Source organism: Ranitomeya variabilis, chromosome 1 (genome assembly GCF_051348905.1).
Source record: "Ranitomeya variabilis isolate aRanVar5 chromosome 1, aRanVar5.hap1, whole genome shotgun sequence".
Lineage (NCBI taxonomy): Eukaryota > Metazoa > Chordata > Amphibia > Anura > Dendrobatidae > Ranitomeya > Ranitomeya variabilis.
This window is the reverse complement of record NC_135232.1, coordinates 27971902-27991568: the sequence shown is the minus strand read 5'-3', so window position 1 is coordinate 27991568 and position 19667 is coordinate 27971902. Positions and strand designations below refer to the sequence as shown.

At 42.5% G+C, this 19667-nt stretch overlaps 1 protein-coding gene across 3 annotated transcripts in view; it reads left to right on the top strand.

The window, feature by feature from the left end:
- The window catches only part of WDR70 (WD repeat domain 70), a 309631-nt gene that overhangs the window by 274211 nt on the left and 15753 nt on the right, over positions 1 to 19667 (top strand). For all 3 annotated transcript variants that reach the window (XM_077281558.1, XM_077281566.1, XM_077281572.1), the window contains exon 16: positions 6023 to 6139. In XM_077281558.1, coding sequence (XP_077137673.1) covers positions 6023 to 6139 — 117 coding nt within the window. The remainder of the gene's footprint in view (positions 1 to 6022; positions 6140 to 19667) is intronic.

Below are 19667 nucleotides of genomic sequence, written 5' to 3'. Positions count from 1 at the left end.
GGAAGTGTCATTGAACCGGCCAGACTTGCGCAGCCTGGTGAGCCGTATTCTGGACTGAGGACTCCGAGATCTTCAGTAAAGAGGTAAAGAGACTGCAACCTGGTGTCCTCGTTATTTACCGCGACCTGCACCCCACAACTGCACCGTTACAACACCACTTATTGTACTGGACGTCCCCCACTGACAGACAGGGCCACGGACCGGGTCTAGCCACCGTGACAACCCCAGAACTGGACAGAGACTCTCAGAGGCCCGGCTCCGGGTGCCCCTCGGCCCTGCGGCGGTGTGGGGGCGCTTCAGATGTATGGAGAGGACAGGTTATATACTGGAGATTATGTATGGAGGTATCAGGAGATTAGGGCAGAGATGTATGGAGAGGACAGGTTATATACTGGAGATTATGTATGGAGGTATCAGGAGATTAGGGCAGAGATGTATGGAGAGGACAGGTTATATACTGGAGATTATGTATGGAGGTATCAGGAGATTAGGGCAGAGATGTATGGAGAGGACAGGTTATATACTGGAGATTATGTGTGGGAGGTATCAGGAGATTAGGGCAGAGATGTATGGAGAGAACAGGTTATATACTGGGGATTATGTGGGGAGATATCCGGAGATTAGGGCAGAGATGTATGGAGAGGACAGGTTATATACTGGGGATTATGTGGGGAGATATCCGGAGATTAGGACAGAGAGATGAGGCGAGGACAGGTTATATGCTGGAAATTACAAATCTAACTAAACCCAAAATTGCAATTACCTTGCTTGGTTCAACCTTAAATCCCAGCAGCACGCTCGCTGTCTTGGGGTCATATTTGGCTCAGAACTTTCCTTTATTCCCTAGATCTGATTACTCGCACATGTTACCCGCATGTTATAAACATTTCCTGAACCTGACCTTTTCACACTTTTGAAACTGCAAAAACCCGTCCTGTTGCTCTTATTCTTTATCGTCTGGACTACTGCAACTCGCTACTGATCGGTATCCCTCTTAATAAACTCTCCCCTCTCCAGTCCATCCTAAAAGAGTCAGCAAGGGTCGTATTTCTGTCCAGCCACTACACCGATGCCTCCACTTTGTTGTTTGTCATTGCACTGGTTACAAACCACTACAAAGTACAATACAAACTTAGCGCTCCACAGTTCTACACAACCCTATATCTCCTCCCTCTTCTCTGTCTGTCACATTACCCACGCTCTCTACACTGCAACTGATCTAAGACTAACATCCTCCATAATCCAAACCTCCCACTTCCATCTCAAAGACTTCTCTTGTGCTGCACCAGTTTTCTGGATTGCACTACCCCAGACAATTGGATTAACCCCTTTCTGTCATAGGACGTACTATTCCGTCCATGTGGGGTGGGCCCTACTTCCCAAGGACGGAATAATACGGGGGGAGCGCGGCCGATCGCGGCCGGGTGTCAGCTGACTATCGCAGCTGACATCCAGCGCTATGTGCCAGGAGCGGTCACGGACCGCCCCGGCACATTAACCCCCGGCACACTGCGATCAAACATGATCGCAGTGTGACGGCGGTATAGGGAAGCATCGCGCAGGGAGGGGGCTCCGTGCGGGCTTCTCTGAGACGATCGGTACAAGGCGATGTGCTCACCTTTGACCGAGCGTCTCCTCCCTGCAGTCCCCGGATCCAAAATGGCCGCGGGGCTGCATCCGGGTCCTGCAGGGAGGTGGCTTCACAGCGCCTGCTCAGAGCAGGCGCCGGGAAGCCTCCCTGCTGTGTGATCGCCGATCTGACACAGTGCACAGCAAAGTGTCAGATCGGCGATCTGTCACTTTACTGTGATGTACCCCCCTGGGGCAAAGTAAAAATAAAAAAAATTACATGTGTAAAAAAAAAAATTCTAAATAAATAATAATAAAAAAAAAATATTGTTCCAATAAATACATTCCTTTAGCTAAATAAAAATAAACAAAACAATAAAAGTACACATATTTAGTATCACCGCGTCCGTAACGACTCGACCTATAAAACTGTCCCACTAGTTAACCCCTTCAGTGAACACCGTAAAAAAAAAAAAAAGGCAAAAAACAACGGTTCATTATCATACCTCCGAACAAAAAGTGGAATAACATGCGATCAAAAAGACGGAAATAAATAACCATGGTACCGCTGAAAACGTCATCTTGTCCCGCAAAAAACGAGCCGCCATACAGCATCATCAGCGAAAAAATAAAAAAGTTATAGTCCTCAGAATAAAGCGATGCAAAAATAATTATTTTTTCTATAAAATAGTTTTTATCGTATAAAAGCGCCAAAACATAAAAAAAATGATAGAAATGAGGTATCGCTGTAATCGTACTGACCCGAAGAATAAAACTGCTTTATCCATTTTACCAAACGCGGAACGGTATAAGCGCCCTCCCCAAAAGAAATTCATGAATAGCTGGTTTTTGGTCATTCTGCCTCACAAAAATCGGAATAAAAAGCGATCAAAAAATGTCACGTGCCTGAAAATGTTACCAATAAAAACGTCAACTCGTCCCGCAAAAAACAAGACCTCACATGACTCTGTGGACTCAAATATGGAAAAATTATAGCACTCAAAATGTGGTAACGCAAAAAACATTTTTTGCAATAAAAAGCGTCTTTTAGTGTGTGACAGCTGCCAATCATAAAAATCCGCTAGAAAACCCGCTATAAATAGTAAATCAACCCCCCCCCCCTTCATCACCCCCTTAGTTACGAAAAATTAAAAAATTTAAAAAATTTATTTCCATTTTCCCATTAGGGTTAGGGTTAGGGTTGGGGCTAGGGTTAGGGCTACAGTTAGGGTTAGGGTTGGAGCTAAAGTTAGGGTTGGGGCTAAAGTTAGGGTTTGGATTACATTTACAGTTGGGAATTGGGTTGGGATTAGAGTTAGGGGTGTGTCAGGGTTAGGGGTGTTGTTAGGGTTACAGTTGAGATTAGGGTTAGGGGTGTGTTTGGATTAGGGTTTCTGTTATAATTGGGGGGTTTCCACTGTTTAGGCACATCAGGGGCTCTCCAAATGTGACATTGCGTCCAATCTCAATTCCAGCCAATTCTGCGTTGAAAAAGTAAAACAGTGCTCCTTCCCTCCCGAGCTCTCCCGTGCGCACAAACAGGGGTTTACCCCAACATATGGGGTATCAGCGTGTAGTGAAACACTTGGGGTGTAAAGTTCTCACAACACATCTAGATAAGTTCCTTGGGGGGTCTAGTTTCCAATATGGGGTCACTTGTGGGGGGTTTCTACAGTTTAGGTACATTAGGGGCTCTGCAAATGCAACGTGACGCCTGCAGACCATTCCATCTAAGTCTGCATTCCAAATGGCGCTCCTTCCCTTCCGAGCTCTCCCATGCGCCCAAACGGTGGTTCCCCCCACATGTGGGGTATCACCGAAATCAGGACAAATTGGACAACAACTTTTGGGGTCCAATTTCTCCTGTTACCCTTGGGAAAATACAAATCTGGGGCTAAAATATAATTTTTGTGGGGAAAAAAAGAATTTTTATTTTCACGGCTCTGCGTTATAAACTGTAGTGAAACACTTGGGGGTTCAAAGCTCTCACAACACATCTAGATGAGTTCCTTAGGGGGTCTACTTTCCAAAATGGTGTCACTTGTGGGGAGTTTCAATGTTTAGGCACATCAGGGGCTCTCCAAACGCAACTTGGCGTCCCATCTCAATTCCAGTCAATTTTGCATTGAAAAGTCAAATGGCGCTCCTTCCCTTCCGAGCTCTGCCATGCGCCCAAACAGTGGTTTACCCCCACATATGAAGTATCAGCGTACTCAGGACAAATTGCACAACAACTTTTGGGGTCCAATTTCTTCTCTTACCCTTAGAAAAATAAGAAATTGGGGGCGAAAAAATCATTTTTGTGAAAAAATATGATTTTTTATTTTTACGGCTCTGCATTATAAACTTCTGTGAAGCACTTGGTGGGTCAAAGTGCTCACCACACATCTAGATAAGTTCCTTAGGGGGTCTACTTTCCAAAATGGTGTCACTTGTGGGGGGTTTCTATGTTTAGGCACATCAGGGGCTCTCCAAACGCAACATGGCATCCAATCTGAATTTCAGTCAATTTTGCATTGAAAAGTCAAATGGCGCTCCTTCGCTTCCGAGCTCTGCCATGCGCCCAAACAGTGGTTTACCCCCACATATGGGGTATCGGCGTACTCAGGACAAATTGTACAACAACTTTTGGGGTCCATTTTCTCCTGTTACCCTTTGTAAAATAGAACAAATTGGAGCTGAAGTAAATTTTTTGTGTAAAAAAGTTAAATGTTCATTTTTATTTAAACATTCCAAAAATTCCTGTGAAACACCTGAAGGGTTAATAAATTTCTTGAATGTGGTTTTGAGCACCTTGAGGGGTGCAGTTTTTAGAATGGTGTCACACTTGGGTGTTTTCTATTATATAGACCCCTCAAAATGACTTCAAATGAGATGTGGTCCCTAAAAAAAAAAATGGTGTTGTAAAAATGAGAAATTGCTGGTCAACTTTTAACCCTTATAACTCCCTAACAAAAAAAAAATTTTGGTTCCAAAATTATGCTGATGTAAAGTAGATATGTGGGAAATGTTACTTAAGTATTTTGTGTGACATATCTCTGTGATTTAATTGTATAAAAATTCAAAGTTGGAAAATTGCGAAACTTTCAAAATTTTCGCCAAATTTCTGTTTTTTTCACAAATAAACGCAGGTAATATCAAAGATATTTTACCACTATCATGAAGTACAATATGTCACAAGAAAACGGTGTCAGAATCACCGGGATCCGTTGAAGCGTTCCAGAGTTATAACCTCATAAAGGGACAGTGGTCAGAATTGTAAAAATTGGCCCGGTCATTAACGTGCAAACCACCCTTGGGGGTAAAGGGGTTAATACCTATCCCCTAAATTTTTAAGTGTAACCTGAAAATGCATCTCTTTAGACAGGCCTATCACCTCACTAATCTAACTCTTTCCTGCTCCAGCTTTCTAAATTTTCCTCATAATCTTGCTCTTCTAGTCATCTTTCCCCACATCCTTCATGCACCCATAGCCCTTGGCAACTGTACCTATATGTTGCTCTGTAGTCTTTGTCAGTACAGGTCCCCACTTAATTATAAAGTGCTGCACAATATGTAGGCGTTATATAAATAAAATGGGCCTATAGAAGGAAGGTGAGAATGGAGGAAGTTCCGAGAGACTCTGAGGACATGCATTTTTGTTTGTCTAAGGGTGCAATCCGATGTCCAAACAAATCGGTCCGAGATCGACCTCCATGCACGGACTGACCACGGCTTTTCCAAACCAAGCATATATGAAGCTGTCTCTGTCCAGTCGGGAATCCCACGGCCCGTCTGTGCATTGAGGTCCGAGATCGGACCTCATTCTATGGACGTCTGGATGCATTGTAAGGTTGCGGAAAGGGTGAATTGCAGCAGGAGGTTCTGTATTGTTAGTTGTCGCCATATAATGCTGATGTAATACTACTGCAATACACTGCTACGTAATACTGGTCTGTTTTGGGGGTTCCTGTCCTTGGGAACATCTTTGGAAACATCGTCACTTTACTTTTCTACTCTACAAAACATTCCTGCCTATAAGAGGCCTTTTCTGCTGTACGAGTTTGGGCATAAGTTATACGTAAAGTCAACAGAAGGGGAACGCTGGAGGACTGTGAAGGCGATTCTCTAATTTTAAGTAGAAGTATTTCATAAATGATCTTTCTTGGGGGCTCTGCGACTCCTCCAACACACTGATGGAGAGCAGAGTTTGGTTCACCACGCTGGGGAAATCCTTCCTCGGGAACATTGTTTCCACAGACAGCAGAATATTTTTTTTATTTCTGTAGGATTGATCCTTCTGGTCGTCCCTGTTACCGTAAGTAAATGTTAAGTCGCTTATCACTTCTGTTCCTCCATGTTCTTCGTGAAAGGTCAGCGAATAGATCTTCTGGTCGGCCTCCGACATTCTGTATACAGGGACGGACGGATGGTTTCCAGTTGTGCCTAAAGTCTTGTGTTTCTCTCCTTATAGCTCATGCTCTTCCCATGTTCCGAGAGCCCAGACAGAGGAGCACACGGAAACAGCTAGAAAAGGATCGTCTGGACCCGTTAAAGTCGCACAAACCAGAGCCACCCGTCGCCGGGCCAGGTAAATGTCATGTGTTGTACCCCGTCTCCGCCAGCAAACATTGGCACAAATGTATTATCCACAAAATTCTGGTGTTAGATTGGGAAAAAATGACGGAAAAAATGGTTTGCAACTTTTTCCCACTGTGCCAAAATTCAGGGAAAAAACCCCCGGTCTGGCAGGAGGGCAGCATGTCTTAACAACACTTTCCAAACGTGGCCAACAGCAGCAACCAGAGCAAGCTCCGGTCACTGCAGTTTCACTCCTTAGCTGCCCTCATATTATGGCTGTAAATGGAAAAATAAAAAAAAATTTTTGAAGAAGGAAAAGAAAAATTAGAGAGTGCAAAAACGAAAAATTTGCCCCATTAGTAAGTGGTTAAAGTAACTGGTCATGGCTTCTCCTGGTGAAATTCAGGGTTTTTGGGTTTCGTGTCCATCGCATAGCCTGGGCCGACGCAACACTGAAAGTTCCTTTTGAGTGACAGCAAGCGGAGATCTTACCAACTTTGAGGAATCGATTTCATTTAAGTATACTAAAAGAAAATATAAAACCTTCCATTTTCGGAGATGGGAAGGTTCTGTTCAGGATAAATATTTGTTGGCCCCCCGGCATTGTTTCTGTATGCAGTGTCGGTACAGTGTACGTCCAGAGCGATTATGGCGGAGTCTTTCTGAGATCTGTGCTCAGTGTATTTTGGACGTGCCCTTTATGGGGGTTCAGACCTCATGACAAGGGTCCTTTGTGTGGTTCTATAGCTGGAAGCAAAATGACTGCATCGACCATTACAAGTGACCGGAAATGAGAACGAACAAGGCGAAAAGATTTCCTCCGGCCGTCGTCAGAGCTTAAGTGACGCTTTCCTCCTCATTACAGTAACCACCTCGGCAGACTCCAAACTTAGCGCTCTTACTGGCCCACATGAGTGTACCCAAAATGATGAGGAAGGATCATAGGGTGGTTCAGGCTCTCACAATGGACTTTGGGGACCTTTCATTAAGAAATAAATGCATCATGGAGATTTGTCCAATTATTGTATATTTGTCCAATATAGAGATAATGGACAATGATGTCACAGTACAGAGATGATAAACACAGTGATGTCACAGTACAGGGATAATACACACAGTGATGTCACAGTACAGGGATAATACACACAGTGATGTCACAGTACAGGAATGATACACACAGTGATGTCACAGTACAGGGATAATACACACAGTGATGTCACAGTACAGAGATAATACACACAGTGATGTCACAGTACAGGGATAATACACACAGTGATGTCACAGTACAGGAATGATACACACAGTGATGTCACAGTACAGGGATAATACACACAGTGATGTCACAGTACAGGAATGATACACACAGTGATGTCACAGTACAGGGATAATACACACAGTGATGTCACAGTACAGGAATGATACACACAGTGATTTCACAGTACAGAGATAATACACACAGTGATGTCACAGTACAGAGATAATACACACCGTGATGTCACAGTACAGGGATAATACACACAGTGATGTCACAGTACAGGAATGATACACACAGTGATGTCACAGTACAGAGATAATACACACAGTGATGTCACAGTACAGGGATAATACACACAGTGATGTCACAGTACAGGAATGATACACACAGTGATGTCACAGTACAGAGATAATACACACAGTGATGTCACAGTACAGAGATAATACACACAGTGATGTCACAGTACAGAGATAATACACATAGTGATGTCACAATACAGGGATAATACACACAGTGATGTCACAGTACAGGGATAATACACACAGTGAGGTCACAGTACAGGGATAATACACACAGTGAGGTCACAGTACAGGGATAATACACACAGTGATGTCACAGTACAGGAATGATACACACAGTGATGTCACAGTACAGGAATAATACACACAGTGATGTCACAGTACAGGGATAATAAACACAGTGATGTCACAGTACAGGGATAATAAACACAGTGATGTCACAGTACAGGGATAATACACACAGTGATGTCACAGTACAGGGATAATACACACAGTGATGTCACAGTACAGAGATAATACACACAGTGATGTCACAGTACAGGGATAATACACACAGTGATGTCACAGTACAGGGATAATACAGTGATGTCACAGTACAGAGATAATACACACAGTGATGTCACAGTACAGGGATAATACACTCCGTGATGTCACAGTACAGGGATAATACACACAGTGATGTCACAGTACAGGGATAATACACACAGTGATGTCACAGTACAGGGATAATACACACAGCGATGTCACAGTGCAGGGATAATACACACAGTGATGTCACAGTGCAGGGATAATACACACAGCGATGTCACAGTACAGGGATAATACACACAGCGATGTCACAGTACAGGGATAATACACACAGTGATGTCACAGTACAGGGATAATACACACATTCATGTCACAGTACAGGGATAATGCACACAGTGATGTCACAGTGCAGGGATAATGCACACAGTGATGTCACAGTGCAGGGATAATGCACACAGTGATGTTACATGATCGGGATAATACACAGTGAGGTCACAGTACAGGGATTATACACACAGTGATGTCAGAGTACAGGGATAATGCACACAGTGATGTCAGAGTACAGGGATAATACACACAGTGATGTCACAGTACAGGGATAATACACACAGTGATGTCACAGTGCAGGGATAATGCACACAGTGATGTCACAGTGCAGGGATAATGCACACAGTGATGTTACATGATAGGGATAATACACAGTGAGGTCACAGTACAGGGATTATACACACTGTGATGTCAGAGTACAGGGATAATGCACACAGTGATGTCAGAGTACAGGGATAATACACACAGTGATGTCACAGTACAGAGATAATACACACAGTGATGTCACAGTACAGGGATAATACACACAGCGATGTCACAGTACAGGGATAATACACATAGTGATGTCACAGTACAGGGATAATGCACACAGTGATGTCACAGTGCAGGGATAATGCACACAGTGATGTCACAGTGCAGGGATAATGCACACAGTGATGTTACATGATAGGGATAATACACAGTGAGGTCACAGTACAGGGATTATACACACAGTGATGTCAGAGTACAGGGATAATGCACACAGTGATGTCAGAGTACAGGGATAATACACACAGTGATGTCACAGTACAGGGATAATACACACAGTGATGTCACAGTACAGAGATAATACACACAGTGATGTCACAGTACAGGGATAATACACACAGCGATGTCACAGTACAGGGATAATACACACAGTGATGTCACAGTACAGGGATAATACACACAGTGATGTCACAGTACAGTGATAATACACACAGTGATGTCACAGTACAGAGATAATACACACAGTGATGTCACAGTGCAGGGATAATACACACAGTGACGTCACAGTGCAGGGATAATACACACAGTGATGTCACAGTACAGAGATAATACACACAGTGATGTCACAGTACAGGGATAATACACACAGTGATGTCACAGTACAGAGATGATAAACACAGTGATGTCACAGTACATAGATAATACACACAGTGATGTCACAGTACAGGGATAATACACACAGTGATGTCACAGTACAGAGATAATACACACAGTGATGTCACAGTACAGGGATAATACACACAGTGATGTCACAGTACAGAGATGATAAACACAGTGATGTCACAGTACATAGATAATACACACAGTGATGTTACACGATAGGGATAATACACAGTGATGTCACAGTACAGGGATAATACACACAGTGATGTCACAGTACAGGGATAATACACACAGTGATGTTACACGATAGGGATAATACACACAGTGATGTCACAGTACAGGGATAATACACACAGTGATGTCACAATACAGGGATAATACACACAGTGATGTCACAGTACAGGGATAATACACACAGTGATGTCACAGTACAGGGATAATACACACAGTGATGTCACAGTACAGAGATAATACACACAGTGATGTCACAGTACAGGGACAATACACACAGTGATGTCACAGTACAGGGATAATACACACATTGATGTCACAGTACAGAGATAATACACACAGTGATGTCACAGTACAGGGATGATAAACACAGTGATGTCACAGTACATAGATAATACACACAGTGATGTTACACGATAGGGATAATACACACAGTGATGTCACAGTACAGGGATAATACACACAGTGATGTCACAGTACAAGGATAATACACACAGTGATGTCACAGTACAGAGATAATACACACAGTGATGTTACACGATAGGGATAATACACACAGTGATGTCACAGTACAGGGATAATACACACAGTGATGTCACAGTACGGGGATAATACACACAGTGATGTCACAGTACAGGGATAATACACACAGTGATGTCACAGTACGGGGATAATACACACAGTGATGTCACAGTACAGGGATAATACACACAGTGATGTGACAGTACAGAGATAATACACACAGTGATGTCACAGTACAGGGATAATACACACAGTGATGTCACAGTACAGGGATAATACACACAGTGATGTCACAGTACAGAGATAATACACACAGTGATGTCACAGTACAGGGATAATACACACAGTGATGTCACAGTACAGGGATAATACACACAGTGATGTCACAGTACAGGGATAATACACACAGTGATGTCACAGTACAGGGATAATACACACAGTGATGTCACAGTACGGGGATAATACACACAGTGATGTCACAGTACGGGGATAATACACACAGTGATGTCACAGTACAGGGATAATACACACAGTGATGTCACAGTACAGGGATAATACACACAGTGATGTCACAGTACAGGGATAATACACACAGTGATGTCACAGTACAGGGATAATACACACAGTGATGTCACAGTACAGGGATAATACACACAGTGATGTCACAGTACAGGGATAATACACACAGTGATGTCACAGTACAGAGATAATACACACAGTGATGTCACAGTACAGGGATAATACACACAGTGATGTCACAGTACAGGGATAATACACACAGTGATGTCACAGTACAGGGATAATACACACAGTGATGTCACAGTACAGGGATAATACACACAGTGATGTCACAGTACGGGGATAATACACACAGTGATGTCACAGTACGGGGATAATACACACAGTGATGTCACAGTACAGGGATAATACACACAGTGATGTCACAGTACAGGGATAATACACACAGTGATGTCACAGTACAGGGATAATACACACAGTGATGTCACAGTACAGGGATAATACACACAGTGATGTCACAGTACAGGGATAATACACACAGTGATGTCACAGTACGGGGATAATACACACAGTGATGTCACAGTACAGGGATAATACACACAGTGATGTCACAGTACAGAGATAATACACACAGTGATGTCACAGTACAGGGATAATACACACAGTGATGTCACAGTACAGGGATAATACACACAGTGATGTCACAGTACAGGGATAATACACACAGTGATGTCACAGTACAGGGATAATACACACAGTGATGTCACAGTACAGGGATAATACACACAGTGATGTCACAGTACGGGGATAATACACACAGTGATGTCACAGTACAGGGATAATACACACAGTGATGTCACAGTACGGGGATAATACACACAGTGATGTCACAGTACAGGGATAATACACACAGTGATGTCACAGTACAGGGATAATGCACACAGTGATGTCACAGTACAGGGATAATGCACACAGTGATGTTACACCATAGGGATAATAGTAACAATGATGTCACGGTAAATTTATAAGTGGAGCCCTAATGTTTAGAATTTCTGGAATACTCTGGCTCCGCTCCCACCTTTGCGCTGACATTTGTTTGGCCACAGACAGGCCCCTTCCCTGCAGTCTCCTGGCAGAGCCGTCCCTCGGATTTCACCTTTTACCTCCTCTTAGTTGTGCGCTGTTTATGTTCCTCAGACGTTTGTACATTTTCCGCATTGTTACGGCCGCCGGGCTGTTTTCCTTCCTGACTCATCCATGTCACCACGCTTTTGTTTCTTTTCTTTATCTTGTCTTGATAAATCTCTCTCCAGATGAAGAATCACTTCCAGCAGTCCTGGCGATTGCAAATACAAAGTCAATGTGTCTTTGACTTACAAATCCGTGTGTACAATGGATGGAGCGTCCTTCTCCTGCATTTACATGGCGACACGATTCACTGCGCTGATTTGCTTACATCAATAACGTCTTCCTTGCGTGCAGTGAGATCGCAGGGTGGCAGTGCCGAATACGAGGGGTCCTCCTCTTACAGCCCCTCTCCCACTCTGGGCATGCAGGGGTTAAGTTATTATGGCATGAATTATTTTAAAAAAAAAATGGGTAACTTTGCAAAAAATCGCCCTATGAGCTGAGCACTTCTGCATCGGAAACACTTTGTAATTTTGTATTCAGGCTGCTGGCTTATGGTGGAAACTATAATTCATTCCTTCTGACAGTTTCCATTCTTCTGAATTGTTATAATTTTTATTTTTACTCTTTTTTTTTTTTTTTACTACTTTGTTTCATTAAATTATCTATTTTTTATTAATATTGTATTTTATTTGTGTTTATTATTTTTTCGGTTTTATGTTATATTTAATGTATTATTTTGTATATTATATTTTATTATATTTTTAATATTACTATTTTGTAATTTATTTTATTATTGTTTTATACTATGTTTACTACTTATTATTACTATTTTATAATATTTTTTTATTTTATGTTTTTTATTATTATTTAATGAAGACAATATTGCATTTTCTTAATTTCCTAGTTATTAGCAAATCTTTTCTATATACAGTAGATATTTTCCAGAAACCGCTATTGATGAATCTTATTTTTATTTTTTTTTTGATAGTATATTTCTACTTTTTGAGTTATTTTATAATTGCGCTGTGAGTAAAAAATATACAGTAATAGGATCATTAGGTAGCAAACTGCAGGAATGACCAGGAGAGAGGGGTGCAAGGAGCCATGTTTTTCTGACCTCCGTAAACCCATTTAACCCTTTCACTAACTGACGATTTGTTTTTTTTTAAAAGACATTGTCCATTTTAACCTTAATGTACTGAAAAATGGGGGGGGGGGGGGGAAAGTGCGGTGAAATGTTGAAAATAAAAGGAAATTCTACTATTTTTTGGAGAAAATATTTTCAACATTTATTGTGCAAATATTGCTTGGTAACGTAATGCTTTGTGTCATTTTTATTACTGCAATACCAAACTTCAATTTTTTTTTTAATATTAGAGTTGTAAAAGAAAGTTCAGAACTTTGGGTTTTTTTACAATTAGTTTGTATCACCATTTTCTGAGTTATTTTTTCATTTTTCTGTCTATATAAATGAATGCGTTTATTGATTTCATTTTGTAGGTAAATAAGATATATTTTATTTCCCCCCTTTTTTTTTTTGCATTTTTGGGCAGCAAGATTCAGATCTGAATAAAACAAATTCTGGCATTCCGATTTTTTTTTTTTTTCAGCATTTAAAATACTGGTTAAATATTTTTAATATTTTATTTGGATTTTTATGTACACAATTATACCAAATAGAATAATTATTTTATTGAAAAAATGGCAGTGATTTTAAACTTTTTTTTGTTTTAAACATTTTTAAAATTATTTTTTTTATTGTATTTTATTATTTTTAGCTACCTTAGAGGACTTGACCCTGCAGTCGTTTGATCGCTTGTGTTGTATACTCCAGTTTTGCATCATATTGTAAAATTACTAATATCTATGAAGCTAAAAAACGATATCGGAGGGAAAAAAAAAAAGGCAGTGGGCGCCCAAACGATTGCACCAAGCTTTTCTGGCACTTTAATGGATGAATGGTAGCTATTGGAGCTTGCTCCGGTCGCTGCTGTTAGCTGCAGGTTCTGGCTATATAACAGCGCTGAGCCCACTCCATAAATTTGCATCTATTTTATAGGACGTACATTTATGTCCAATGTCAGGAATGAGTTAATAGAGCGGAGGTCTTAAGTTTTGGACCTTCATCTATAATTCAGACTCATGTAATACTTGGCTTCACCTGTAGGTGTGCTGCAGGGGAATCGCACGCTTGCTGCTGCTTAGTTCCTCCTGATCGCAGATAATCATGGAGGTTGCATCAGTAGGACACCTCGTTATCAGCTTATCGTTGCTGAAACAAAAATCAATTGTCCGCTAATGAGGAGATTTTAAGTTATTTTAGATTCTTCGTCCTCGGTCCGACCCTTTCCGCCCGGTATTCCAGGAATATCCTACTTTACGTAACCAGAGAAATAGTGAAAGGTGCACTGACATAAAGCAGGATGACAAGTATATTACATAGGGGCTAAGGTCAGGATAAACAGACATAATTTGCCCCCTCCGCCTGCTCCTGTGCGGAGGCCTGGTACTTATACTGATATATAGCAGCAGTTATAGGGCAGACGGTGATACATACGTGCTGTATGTGACATGTCACAGATGATCAAGACTGCAGAGGAAAATATAGAAAAATCACCAACTGTAGCAAGTCTCATACCTGGATAGATCTCCTTCAATTCTTCTGTTTCTGATTAAGGGGCAAGACATTGATAGGGGATCTGAGTCCTAAGACCTGTACAACTTCCAGTATGGAGCTCCATAGAGTGACCGCCCTTACAGTAGAGAATCCACAGTATCACCGCCCTTACAGTATAGATTCCACAGTGTGACCGCCCTTACAGTATAGATTCCACAGTGTGACTGCCCTTACAGTATAGATTCCACAGTGTGACCGCCCTTACAGTAGAGAATCCACAGTGTGACCGCTCTTAGAGTATGGAGCTCTATAGAGTGACCACCCTTACAGTATAGATTCCACAGTGTGACCGCTCTTACAGTACAGAGCTCTATAGTGTGACCGCTCTTACAGTATGGAGCTCTATAGAGTGACCACCCTTACAGTATAGATTCCACAGTGTGACCGCCCTTACAGTATAGATTCCACAGTGTGACCGCTCTTACAGTACAGAGCTCTATAGTGTGACCGCTCTTACAGTATAGAGCTCTATAGTGTGACCACCCTTACAGTATAGATTCCACAGTGTGACCGCCCTTACAGTACAGAGCTCTATAGTGTGACCGCTCTTACAGTACAGAGCTCTATAGTGTGACCGCTCTTTCAGTACAGAGCTCTATAGTGTCACCGCTCTTACAGTACAGAGCTCTATAGTGTGACCGCCCTTACAGTACAGAGCTCTATAGTGTGACCGCCCTTACAGTATAGATTCCACAGTGTGACCGCCCTTAACAGTACAGAGCTCTATAGTGTGACCGCTCTTACAGTACAGAGCTCTATAGTGTGACCGCTCTTTCAGTACAGAGCTCTATAGTGTCACCGCTCTTACAGTACAGAGCTCTATAGTTTGACCGCTCTTACAGTACAGAGCTCTATAGTGTCACCGCTCTTACAGTACAGAGCTCTATAGTGTGACCGCCCTTACAGTATAGATTCCACAGTGTGACCGCCCTTACAGTACAGAGCTCTATAGTGTGACCGCCCTTACAGTATAGATTCCACAGTGTGACCGCCCTTAACAGTACAGAGCTCTATAGTGTGACCGCTCTTACAGTACAGAGCTCTATAGTGTGACCGCTCTTACAGTACAGAGCTCTATAGTGTGACCGCTCTTTCAGTACAGAGCTCTATAGTGTCACCGCTCTTACAGTACAGAGCTCTATAGTGTGACCGCTCTTTCAGTACAGAGCTCTATAGTGTCACCGCTCTTACAGTACAGAGCTCTATAGTTTGACCGCTCTTACAGTACAGAGCTCTATAGTGTCACCGCTTTTACAGTACAGAGCTCTATAGTGTGACCGCCCTTACAGTATAGATTCCACAGTGTGACCGCCCTTACAGTACAGAGCTATATAGTGTGACCGCCCTTACAGTATAGATTCCACAGTGTGACCGCCTTTACAGTACAGAGCTCTATAGTGTGACCGCCCTTACAGTATAGATTCCACAGTGTGACCGCCCTTACAGTACAGAGCTCTATAGTGTGACCGCCCTTACAGTACAGAGCTCTATAGTGTGACCGCCCTTACAGTACAGAGCTCTATAGTGTGACCGCCCTTACACTACAGAGCTCTATAGTGTCACCGCCCTTACAGTACAGAGCTCTATAGTGTCACCGCTCTTACAGTACAGAGCTCTATAGTGTGACCGCTCTTACAGTACAGAACTCCATAGTGTGACCGCTCTTACAGTACAGAGCTCTATAGTGTGACCGCTCTTACAGTACAGAGCTCCGTAGTGTGACCGCTCTTACAGTACAGAGCTCTGTAGTGTGACCGCTCTTACAGTACAGAGCTCTATAGTGTGACCGCTCTTACGGTACAGAGCTCTATAGTGTGACCGCTCTTACGGTACAGAGCTCTATAGTGTGACCGCTCTTACGGTACAGAGCTTTATAGTGTGACCGCTCTTACGGTACAGAGCTCTATAGTGTGACCGCTCTTGCAGTGCAGAGCTCTATAGTGTGACCGCTCTTACAGTACAGAGCTCTATAGTGTGACCGCCCTTACAGTACAGAGCTCTATAGTGTCACCGCCCTTACAGTACAGAGCTCTATAGTGTCACCGCCCTTACACTACAGAGCTCTATAGTGTCACCGCCCTTACAGTACAGAGCTCTATAGTGTCACCGCTCTTACAGTACAGAGCTCTATAGTATGACCGCTCTTACAGTATAGAGCTCTATAGTGTGACCGCTCTTACAGTACAGAGCTCCGTAGTGTGACCGCTCTTACAGTACAGAGCTCTGTAGTGTGACCGCTCTTACAGTACAGAGCTCTATAGTGTGACCGCTCTTACGGTACAGAGCTCTATAGTGTGACCGCTCTTACGGTACAGAGCTTTATAGTGTGACCGCTCTTACGGTACAGAGCTTTATAGTGTGACCGCTCTTACGGTACAGAGCTCTATAGTGTGACCGCTCTTGCAGTGCAGAGCTCTATAGTGTGACCGCTCTTACGGTACAGAGCTCTATAGTGTGACCGCTCTTGCAGTGCAGAGCTCTATAGTGTGACCGCTCTTACAGTACAGAGCTCTATAGTGTGACCGCTCTTACGGTACAGAGCTCTATAGTGTGACCGCTCTTACGGTACAGAGCTCCATAGTGTGACCGCTCTTACGGTACAGAGCTCTATAGTGTGACCAATCTTACAGTACAGCGCTCCACACACTATGTGGGGCCCTTTATACTATGTGGAGCACTATGTTAGGCCATTATACTGTATGGAACACTATCCAGGGCCCTGTTATACTGTATGGAGCACTATGTGGGGCTCATTATACTATATGGAGCACTATATGAGGCCATTATACTGTATGGAGCACTATGTGGGGCCCGTTATACTATGTGGAGCACCTTTTGTGGCCATTATACTGTATGGATTACTATGTGGGGCCATTATACTATATGGAGCACTATGTTAGGCCTTTATACTGTATGGAGCACTATGTGAAGCCATTTTACTGTATGGAACACTGTGGGGCCATTTTATGTATGGAGCACTATGTGGGGTCATTATACTTTATGGAGCACTATGTGGGCCCATTATTCTTTATGGAGCACTATGTGGGGCCCATTATACTGTATGGATTACTATGTGGGGTCATTATACTATATGGAGCACTATGTTAGGCCTTTATACTGTATGGAACACTATCCAGGGCACTGTTATACTGTATGGAGCACTATGAGGGGCTCATTAAACTATATGGAGCACTATATGAGGCCATTATACTTTATGGAGCACTATGTGGTGGCCCATTATTCTGTATGGAGTACTATGTAGGGCTATTATACTGTATGGAGGGCTATGTGGGGCCCAATTTACTGTGTGGAGCACTAAGTGGGGCCCATTATTCTGTATTAATCACTGTGGGGCCATTATACTCTATGGAGCACTGTGGGGCCATTATACTGTATGGAGGGCTTTATGGGGCCCGATATACTGTGTGGAGGGCTACGTGGGGCTATCATATTGTATTTATCACTATATGGGGTACATTATACTGTATGGAGCACTTTTTATGGCCATTATACTGTATGTTGGGCTGTATGGGGATTACAATTGAATAATCTTACTGTGATGGGGTCACCATTCTTTTTGGGGAGATTGAGAGAGGGAGATAGAGTAGGATCATCATACTGTGTGTGTGGAGGAATTCACTGTGTGGTTACCCTACTGTGTTTGGGGGCACTTTTGTTTGCATCATACTTTGTCTGTATTGGTAAAGTTTTTTTTATTACATATTTAAATTAGACCATTGGGCCATGTGCTTTTTACTTCCCTTACATAAAATCTTATATTATTGCAATATTTTATTCTAACATCTGTTGATTAAAATGTACTTTGGTCGTGGGATAACTCCTTTGTTTGATTCCATATGAAAAAATGTGTTATACTGTATTTGATAACAAAAAGCTTCCTCAATTGTAGACATTTTTTAATGTTAGCCTTCTGTGTGTTTCAGTTTGACATCTCTGGTCTAGACATGTGCGTAAAGTCCCACATTTTAATCACTCCATTTCAGTTATATTTCTGACTGCTCACCGCAAGGGCCAGATGACCACAGGGGTCCAGTCACATCGTAGTTGACCCTTCCACTGGCCGGACACAACATTCCGGTGATGTACTACAATGCAGGGCAGAAGTCTACACCATTGAAGGTCACATTTCTCACCAATGTCAACTTCTTGAACTATCCGGACGCTCTCTCAGCGGCTTTCCGTCTTGTTTTCCAAAGTTCTGCACAAAACTTTATTATTAACAACTTTTTATGACTTCTTCAGGCGTTAAATAACTGTGACCACAACTATTAAGTCTCGGCCATTATCACTGACTGGCTTTCCCTTCTTGGAATTAAACAATTTTCGTATCATTCTTTTTGACATTTGTGGTTAGGGAAACTTGAATTATGCAATTCAGTCCCAGCGGCCATGCTCCGTGCGGGAGAAGTGCTTGCCCTACCAAAACAGATACGTAATTCTAGATGTGCTAGACTCTTTGATGCCGAGTGCCAATGTGTCACAGAGGAAGCAAGTGTTCAGAAGAATGCCGTAATAGAGATGTCTGTAATTACTGGGCTATGAATAGACGGGCTCACTGCTCCGAGTCACAGGGAGGTTGTAGAGGCCATGGATGCTGATTTTGCTCCTCTTTTTGGATGGGGTCCAGGGCAAAGCACATAACATGCATTGCCCCTTCTGTGCAGGTGTATGTCTATGGATGGTCTACGTCACATCCTGATGACGACTTTCCTCACAAGCCTCAATTTGGGCTGTTTTCTACAGTTCTATTGCAACAATGTAGCCAGGTTCATTGGTAACACCGAACTTCTCTCGTGCTGCACCTATTCTGTGAAACTCACTTCCCCAGGATATATTTGCTCAGACTTAAACATTTATTTCACTTGGCAATGTCACTGTAGTCCATGGCCTTTACATA